Source organism: Pithys albifrons, chromosome 4, assembly GCF_047495875.1.
Source record: "Pithys albifrons albifrons isolate INPA30051 chromosome 4, PitAlb_v1, whole genome shotgun sequence".
In the NCBI taxonomy this organism is placed as follows: Eukaryota; Metazoa; Chordata; class Aves; order Passeriformes; family Thamnophilidae; genus Pithys; species Pithys albifrons.
In genome coordinates this window covers 9,424,229-9,434,114 of record NC_092461.1, presented here as the reverse complement: position 1 = coordinate 9,434,114, position 9,886 = coordinate 9,424,229, and the positions used below count along the sequence as shown (strand labels likewise).

At 40.5% G+C, this 9,886-nt stretch overlaps 1 protein-coding gene across 2 annotated transcripts; it reads left to right on the top strand.

Annotated features, from left to right (window-relative positions):
• The first annotated feature begins 478 nt into the window (after positions 1-478).
• Positions 479-8,625, top strand: LOC139671103 (heterochromatin-associated protein MENT-like). 2 transcript variants are annotated; one of them, XM_071553383.1, is made up of 8 exons: positions 479-524; positions 1,770-1,946; positions 2,836-2,922; positions 3,316-3,453; positions 3,981-4,098; positions 4,770-4,912; positions 5,943-6,110; positions 7,155-8,625. In XM_071553383.1, the coding sequence occupies exons 2-8, from the start codon at positions 1,779-1,781 to the stop codon at positions 7,563-7,565; spliced, it is 1,233 nt and encodes a 410-aa protein (XP_071409484.1). In that variant the 5' UTR covers positions 479-524; positions 1,770-1,778; the 3' UTR covers positions 7,566-8,625. The 2 variants fall into 2 exon arrangements, with proteins under 2 accessions (XP_071409484.1, XP_071409485.1); XM_071553384.1 differs by having other exon boundaries at positions 494-524; positions 1,756-1,946.
• The last annotated feature ends 1,261 nt before the right edge of the window (positions 8,626-9,886 follow it).

Genomic DNA, 9,886 nt, shown 5'->3' with positions numbered 1-9,886 from the left:
ACCATCATCAATCACTAAGCTTGGTGTTTCGTGTTGATGTCCTGCATTTGAAACCCAGGAGTCACAGCTGCACAAAGCCAGAGAGGAGACTCAGTCCTTCAATATCTGCTTAAATCCAAAAAAAACCCCAAGTATTGTGTAGTCTTTTGACTAGTCACTTATTTGAAACAACTGACTGGTTATCTCCACAACACCAGAAAACCTTTGGAATAGGTGACTTGCTCTGCTATCTTGTCAGTAAACTATTGTGGGGTAACAACAGAGCTGAGATTTCAATTCCTTTGTCCTTTTGAAATGCCTAAAACTGAAAAGTGACAAGGTCAACAAAGAAAACAAAATTACATATGATCTTTTGGGGATGTGATAGAAAGGAGTTTTGGGTATGTGGAAACAACCAGGATGTAAGGGAAAAGGAAAGGGAGGTGCAAACAGTACTATGATTCCTAATTTAAAAATTGCTTAACACACAAAAGCAGAACCTGACTGAGGACAAGACCTAAGTCTTCTCTCTCACGGGATCAGAGGTAAGTATTTAAATTAAAATATTTAAACAAATTAGTAACTTTTACAATGCTTTCAAAAAGTAATCTGTCCTATGCATGACTGTATAGGTAAATTATAATATACCAGTGTTATAGTGCATTATTCTTATCTCACACTTTTCTAAATGTCAACTTAGAATAAATCTTGAGCCTAAGGAAAACTGCTCATCTGGGGTAGAATTGATTACAAGAAGAATAGTCTTCTCAGGACAGTGACTGCCTTACAAATAAAATCTTCGGTTTGATGAAGGGGTTTCATATTTCAGGTAAAGGCACATTATCAGTCCAGCGACTCAGAATAGTAATCATTAGCAGAAAACAGAGATTTTTCCATCCCATGCTCTCTTGGTTGTGTGGTACAGAAGTGGTACTGATAGCACACTGACTTCCAGAGGAACTGTAGTGCTTTGGCAATCAAAAACTTGATAAATATCTGTAGACTTCAGAGATTGCCCCACAATTTCTGATGTTAAATTCCATAGATATAAATATTAATAAAAACAACAGCAATATCCACATTTCTGGTCTCTTGAGTGGAAAATGATGCAAGGCAGGTACTACTGGGCAGATATCTTAAAGTCTGGAGTGTGCATAACCCCCAGGCATCTGCCATTTTCTGAGGAAAATATAACTGGGAATATACAGAAGGGGTGGTAGGTACATCTAAAGAATAAAACTTCATCAATCTGAACAGAAATAAAAGCTTTGTTATTCAGGATACTATTCAGGATAGGTGGCTAAGAATTATGTCTAAATTCTTTCACAGTATCAGCTCTCAATTCTATAGACATCCAAAATGAAGTAGTGGGAAACTTAGACATGTTGCGAACCAATGTACCAAAAATGCATTACATTCCTCTGTGAACAACACTTGGATAAATCATTAGTTAAGGACAAAAAGGAGAATACACAACTTACAAATCTGCACATTTTTGAAAATCAAAGGCAGAAGGAAACACAGAGAAAACTGCAGCTCAGTAAAAGAGGACATATATATATATATTGTTGTAGGAAAATATTATCTGGCTAACAAAATAAATTGAAGAAGTTGCTGCTCCTAGCAGGTGGCAAATAGTATTTGTGTGGAAGATAAACATACAACTATGCTATTAGTTTTAGTAGGCGTCAGTGCATTGTGCTGCACAGGTAACATTTCTCACTAATACATACTGTGTACAAAATTTTAAACATTCCAATAGTACAATTCTGTCAGTTGTTTCTTTCCAGGTTGTAGCAATGGAAGTGGCCTCAACATCAGTTGGCAAGTTTACAGTTGATCTTTTCAACAAGCTGAATGAGACCAACAAGGGAAAAAATGTTTTCTTTTCCCCTTGGAGCATATCAGCTGCTCTGGCTCTGACATACCTGGGTGCAAAAGGGAATACAGCAACTGAGATGGCAGAGGTAGGCTGCTCTATAAAACATATATACCTCTCCCCTATACCAGCAAGAAAATGTAGTTTTAGACAGGTAAAACTTGCCACCATAATGACAAGGAAGCAAGACAGACCACAACAGATAACAAGTGAATGGCATAGCAGGTCCCTTTCTTCTCCACTACAATAAAGTGTCTTGCTAGTATCACATGCTGAGCACAGAGGTTCTCTGACCCTGACTTCTAAACTATTCCACACCTTCTAATTTATCCTGTGATTCCGTGATTGTGTCACAGATATTACCTTTGAGAAGCAAAAATCTGATGCCAATAGCTCCTAAATAATTAGTAGAAGGCTTGCAGATCCCAGCACTCTCCCTCTCAATTCTGTCCAGGATGGATCTTTCTATCTTGATGCATGCTTTCCTGAACAACTGCCTGACAATTCAGCAGGAAAACAGGAAGGGTTTTGGTATATCTACATCCCCTAACCCAATCCTACCTAATGCCACATGGGCACATTGGTGGAAGGAGCTGTAGTGCTCAGCACTGTCCAACACTCTCCTATGCATCACTGCACTCCTCTTCAGAGGCCTTTGTGCCATTACCATGGGGAGAACCACTTGGATTTGCACAAACACATTCCTCTTGATGGGAGCAACAGCTGTGAAAGGGAGTTCTGCCTCGCGGCATGCAGGGGGAGGCACTGTGCTGATGCTCTGGGAGAGGGGCAGAGCTAATCATAGTATTCTTTGGGATTTATGTACACTACAGCTTCAGTGTCCCTTTGATTAGCCACCTAAACAGCAGATAGCACAGTGAGTTATCACTAGGAGTGAAACGAGACAACCATTTGATCCCCGTTTGTCTTTAAGTCACACCATTTCCCTCATGCCTATTTCTTACCTCTGCTTGCAGGTTCTTCATTTCGCTCAAGCAGCAGGAGCTGAAGCCTCTTCTTCTGTGAACAGGACTTCTCGGGGGAGACCAAAGAGAAGAAAAATGGTATCTATTAAAACTGAAACTCCAAGATAAAGAACCTCCGGATCAAAATATTCAAATACAGCTTTAGGAGTCCAGTATTTATTGTCTGCACCCCTCTTTAAATTACAAATGCCCACCATACTTAACACAACAGGTTGAAGTTCAGTTCCTTTCACTCACTCAGACTTTGAGAAACATGAGAGGACAAGCCACCGAGAAGTCTGGAAGGTCTGATGTGTGGCAAATCAGTTAATCCCGTCATAAGCAGAGCCCTGAAAATTACAGTGATGGTAAATTTGGAAAACTAAAAGTGAGAAAGAGGAACCCACATCCCTCTCCCACATACATCACTTAGCATGTTTTGAAAGCTTCATGCAAAACACAATTGCAGAATGTTTGTTTTCTTTTTCCAAGGACCCTGAGAGCAAGCAAGATGCAGATATCCATTCTGGCTTCCAGAAGCTCCTGGCTGCCATCAACAAACCCAGAAGCACCTACTCACTGAAAAGTGCCAACCGCATTTATGTGGAAAAAACCTTCCTGTTATTGCCTGTAAGTTAAATCTCAGAGGAGTAATAAACCATGCAAAAAATATTCCTGATTTTAATTACTTGCTATTAATAGAAAAGGTTTGAAGCTGACCCTGAATGCTGTAAGTGAGAGCTCTGGACTCCAGTGATAAAGTTAACTGGAAAATACCAATCTGTTTGCTCAGAGAATTTAAGGATGCATTGCCCTTTGCCGTTACTGTAGGGATTCCTTTTCATGCAATGTGCCTTTAGTATTGGAACCCTCATTATATAAATTTGTAAATGAGACAATAAAATAAGCACATCCCTGGGATGTATCCTTCCTCACTTCTCCAGATAAAACTTGGAACTATAGATGAGAAATTTCTGTTCTTCACTTATTTCTTAAGTGTTAATCCACAGTCCAAGAGAGTCCAACAAGCAAGATCCTGCAGTCTTCTATGCCCAAGAATCTATCAAGTACAAGAGCTAACAACTTCCCTTTGGGACTGAAAAACAGTGTAGTTCTCTAGCACAGAACCTTTTTGGTTGTTTTTTGTTATTTTTCAGACATACATACAGCTCAGTAAGAACTACTACAAAGCAGAACCACAGAAGGTTAACTTTAAGACAGCACCGGAACAGTCTGGAAAGGAAATCAATGCTTGGGTTGAAAAACAAACTGAGGGTAAGCTGAGCTTAACCCCAAAATCTTTGCTCTCCCATTAAGTCAGCCTGCCATTTCCTCCCACAGGTGCTGCTACAGCAGCCAGGTCATGCCTTCCAGTGTGGATGTGAACAGGGAGCAGAGGTGTGGTGGGAGGATGGAGGAAGAGCAGCACACTTGAGCAGCTTCAAACACCTGACTGGGGCCTCAGTGAGCTCCTTGGGGAGACTCCCACTGACTCTGCTGTGCTTTGCATTGCCTGGTCCTCCAGCACAGTCCATGCACCACTGTCAGAGCAGACAGAAGGGAGAGACAGCTCTGCCTATCAGTGTGCTCCAGGGTGGGTGGGGATGCCTACCTGGCTGTACCATCCTGCACTGGCCACAGGTGCTGGCCTCCTTCTACCCTGTGTAACCAGTTGGTGGGGCAACATATGACTTTCTGCTTCTAGCTGCTTGTCATGAAGCTGTAACATTCTTGGAGGAAGGAGTATATCCCTGTCAGTCAGTCAGGAGGCCAGGACAGCAAACAGCTTTGAAAACTATAACGAAACAAACGATTTATGTCCAGGGAGCATTTTAGGGAGCAGGTCACTGAGGAATGGACTTTTTACTAAGAATTTGAACTGAGGGAAAAAATGGGCAACATGTTCACACTGCTGGAATGAAACCTGACTCTTATGATTTCAAAAGGTAAAATCAAGAATTTGTTGAGACCACAAGATGTGACAAGCCTCACCAGGCTGATTCTGGTAAATGCCATTTACTTCAAAGCAGAATGGGAAGTGAAATTTCAGGGAGGACATACAGATCTGCAACCCTTCCGACTGAGCAAGGTAAGCTCCTCCTGTATCCTTCTTACTGTAAACAACCTGGTGACAACAGCTACTGCTGAAATCTCTTAATGTCATAAGTCTTTTACATATCCCTGTGGTAACTAGACTGAAATATTAAGATGCTCAGGTAAATGCTAACAAGCCCAGATAACAATTACTGTTTCCAAAAGCACTACAGTCACTTAATATATTTTTGTAAAACAGTGCTAAAAATGACTAGATTGTAAAAACTTTGTTTAGAGAGTCCAGGCTTCATGGACAGGAACCACAAAGTATGCCACAGGTGAGTATGGTACCCAGGCCTCTGATCTGTACCACTTGGCAAGGCACAAACATACCTGCTCAAATACAGCTGCAACAGCTGGACTATTGCATAGTTGGGAGAGACTAGAAGAATTGTTAATGGCATGTATCTCAAAGAGATGTTAATGCATTCACATTAAAAGACAAGAACTCTGTGCAACTTCCACAAACTGTACCTCCCGCCTTCTGATTTGTGCCTCTATACATTGTCTGCTTCCCTGATTGAAGGGACATAGATGTTAAGGGAGGTTGATAAGATGCCTGCTTGCCAGGAACTCCCCTCAACATGAACCCTTTTGCTCTGACACTGGTCATCTTCTGTTAAGGGTTGTGACACAAGGAGCAATCAGCTGGCCAATTTTTATTGCCAGAGAGCGAAGCATGCTGAAAAACTGCGCAGAACTCATCCCCTTAAACCATATGTGTTTCTCTGCCATAGTGTTGCAAGGGCATACCCCATGCCTGTCCCATTCCCCTAATCCTCTGTGGGCTGCTGTGCATGTTTTGGGGAGAAGAGAAAAATTTGTCAGTTCAGCTCCCAACAAAAGCTTTGGGAAAAACACCAAGATAAGCAATATTGTCCAGTCAAGAAAAGCTTTGGAAAATGAATGATAAATAGCAGGTTTAAAAGCTGTTTATAAAAGTTTCCTCTGCCTGCCCTGTACTGAGACATCATTATCCTTCCATTCAAGGAATTATTTCTTACTTATAAATAAATACTTTACAGAACAAGACCAAGCCTGTAAAGATGATGTACATGAGAAATACATTTCCAGTTCTCATCATGGAAACAATGAATTTCAAAATGATTGAGCTGCCATATGTGAAACGTGAACTCAGTATGTTCATCCTCCTTCCTGATGATATCAAAGACAACACTACGGGTCTCGAACAGGTAAAAAAAGGCATGATACATATATTTTGTATTAGCCCAGAGTAATTAAAAAAAAAGGGCAGGCTGGTAACCAAATCTCCCCTTTTGAGGACATGCTGTCATGTTGTTTGATCTTCTCTACTAGCTGAGTTAATTTGCTTTGATACTTATCCCAACAAAGTTCCTCCACACTGAGCACCCTTAGTTTGGTAAGAACTGGAGAGAGTAAACACCATGTATAGTCAGATGCTTAGCTCTTCAACAACCCCAAGACTGACATACAAACTTACGTGACCTGTAAGGGTTAAATCTCCCTTCACTGCACATTCAGGAGGCACAAGTAGTAACAGCTTCTTCTTGAAATAACAGACACCTCTTCTCCATGGCCTGGAAGTTTATTTACCATCTTGTTCTCTGTTTGCCTCTCTGCCCTCACCATTTGTTTGCTCTCTGAAAAACTAAGATTTTGGTGAGACTGCATTTGCTAAAATAATGAGATCTGCCACCGTATTTACTACAATTCCAAGACTGTTAAATTTCTGAAGTCTATAATACTCATTCCTTTCCTCCATTTGATCTGAGCTGAGCCCTTTTGGTGTAGTGCCCAGGACACAGAGTGGCAGTGAAAGACCTTGCTGGAAGCATTTTGTTTCAAAGCTGTCCTGGAAATATGTGCAATAATATTAACATCTGTTTTTATAGAAATGGACAAAGCCATGTGCCACACAGCTGTCAATCTCACTGCAATTTTCTTCACATCAAGACTGAATTAAAAGAGAGGAAAGGGGGTGGCAGGTGTTGAGTTCCCTCTTTGTCTTCCCTTTACAATGAATTTGGCAGTGGTGGTGCTCAAAACTTTGTGGCATTAAGACTCAAATATTTGTTGCATACCTTGTCTCTGATAATCAGTAAAACAAATTTCTATTTCATGCTTTCAGCTAAATGTTAAATTTGCTATTAAAAATGTTTACTTCATTACATTGTCATAAAGTTGAGAAATTCATAGTTAATTAATTGTTTTTCCCTTGCAAATATCAAATTGCTTCTCTTTCTTTTAAATGACAGCTGGAAAGACAACTGACCTATGAGAAGTTGTCCGAATGGACTGATTCCAAGAAGAAGACCACAACTCTTGTGGATCTGTACCTACCTAAGTTCAAAATGGAAGAGAGATATGACATCAGTGAAAATCTGATCAGGATGGGGATGCGAAGTGCCTTCAGCCCCAGTGCTGATTTCAGTGGAATGACTGAGAAGAGCGATCTGCAGATCTCCAAAGTTTTTCACAAGTCTTTTGTTGCAGTCGATGAGAAGGGCACTGAGGCAGCTGCTGCTACTGCTGTCATTATAGAGCTAAGTGCAAGTGCAGGCCATGTTCTGAACTTTAAGGTTGACCACCCTTTCTTGTTCTTCATCAGACACAACAAATCCAAAAGCATCCTCTTTTTTGGTAGATTCTGCTCTCCCCTAGAATGAATCATTACTTGCTCTCAGTCAGCAACCAAGGTTCACTATTCCATGGTAAAATGTGAACTGCACTGCTAAAATCTCAACCTTAAGCCATATAGCCACATGTACTGAAAGTGTATTTTCTTTTCCTCACAATCCCCTCCAAAGAAGGCAGCACCCAGAAACCATCCTGTATCATCAAATAACACCCCTCTACTGCTGCTTTCTATTGTCCTAATGAGACAACCCCCACAGAAAACAGAGTGTGGAATTTTGCTCCCTCACATCAAACCTGCTCTTCTGGCTCTGTTGTTTGAGGGTAAGGTGGAGTCATAAAAGCTCTCTGCACACTGTGCATCATCCAGCCCTTTGTCAAATGCTGACTTCGAGGGAAATAGAGTTCATTCTTTTGACTCTCACACAGAGAAAAAAAATGAAAAGGGAAAAAAAAAGGGAACTTGTAGAAATCTGTATGCTTTCTTTTCCTCACTGGGAAGTCTGTATTTGCATTACAGTGCCATTTCCATATGTTGATTTCCAACTTAGGACTGTGGGGAATTAACAAAATTTAATACAAATCCAGACTAATCTTAAAATGCCCCTTACCTTCCCCTGTCTCACCACATGTGTATAGACATATTACATTCCTTCCCTCCTGGTCTTTCAGCTTCCTGAAAAATTAGGCTTTGAGGGAAAATTTTCTAGCCCTTAACATTTAATTGCTGACTTCTAATAAGCTTGCATTTTTTTCTCATTTTTCTAGACTTCATAGTTATGGTTGCTGAGAGTTCCAACCAGCAAAAATGCTAGGAAAATTATGAGCAACATGCCTTCTTGCTTCCTTTTATTGATACATAAGCTAAATCCTTTAGAATTTAAATCTGCTTTCTCTTTTTAATTTTACCTAATTATACACGTTTCCTGGCTAATATCTGCACAGATTCCTTGCTGCCTGTATTACTGCCCAGTGTTTGATTTGTACCTTATAAGTGGGTTTCATGGATATCTTTCACCAGTGAAATTTTGATTGATGCTTTATTTCATAATTTTACCATGACCTGCAATAAATAAAACAAACTGATTTGGAGTTGTGTTGTTGTTATTCAAGACAATGAGTTACTTGCTCCTCTTAGAACACCCTGTAATGTGCACAGCTGGAGCATGTTTCCACTCTTGCCATTCCAAATCAGTCACCACACCATCCCAATTAACAAAGCCAAAAAACTTTAAAACACTGGTGCCTTACTTTCACTGGGATTCAAAGAGGCCCCAAAACACTGTTATTTCACATGTTATCCTAGGCATTTATTAAACATACCTGTCACAACACACTAAAACTAAGAAGTCTGATTAAAGGTTATGGCCCAGAAGAGCACCTTCCAGACAGTCCTTTTGCCCATGTTCAATAGCAAAGAAGAAATGTGAAAAAAGTTAACACCTTACACAAGTCCTTTTTGTCCATGTAGAACAGTGAACAAGCTCTGCTGCTTTGACAGCATCAGTTCCCTCCCTTGGCTTGGGAGGACAGCAGTTGTGCTATCCTGTGACCATAAGGAATAGCATAAAATTTTATTTATTTTATCATATTTATTTTATTTAATAGCCATTGTGGTACTCTGATTACATGTCAGAGAACATTATCTAAAATAACAGGGTTTGAATGCAGGAGGGAGGTACTGTAAAAGCACTTACTTTCAGCAAAATTCCGCCTATAATTACAACTCACTCCACCTCCCTGAAACGTACTCTATGTGGAACTACATCTCCACCCAACAAAGTGTACCTGCATCTTCTTCCCTATACAAAGTGTTGCTTCTGAAATCAGTGCCCTGCCTTGCCTGCAACCCTCAGCTGAGGGTTCATCTGTCTGTCACCCAGGACCTACCCTGGTGTAGCCCAGTGCTGTGGTATTGACTCAGCTTTACTGAGAAGTTTGTTGTTTAGGTGTGGAAAAGCACATAAGTGAAGGCTGTGAAAAATAAGAGAAGTAAAAGCAGAAACAGGGAAGTTATTGTCAGGATGGAATAGTCAACATAGTAAGGCTTGAGGAGGAGAAACACTTGCATGAGGAGGAATAAAATACAAATTTTGAAAAAAAAAGTATTGGAAGGCAACAGTTATCAACATGAAGGCTGAGCCTCTTCTAAGGAGCAACAAAGTACTATTCCTCCTCCACTTAAGTGATGCCTGGCCAGGAAAGACTCATCAGGGTGGGTAAGCATGCTGATTCTTAGCCTTGTAGCATGTTGATCCTGTACCTCTGCTGTGTGTACTCCATAGTAATTAATAATTCCTAAATGGTACACACCCAGCCTGAAGAGTCACTACATGTAAGAGCAAAAGTTGCC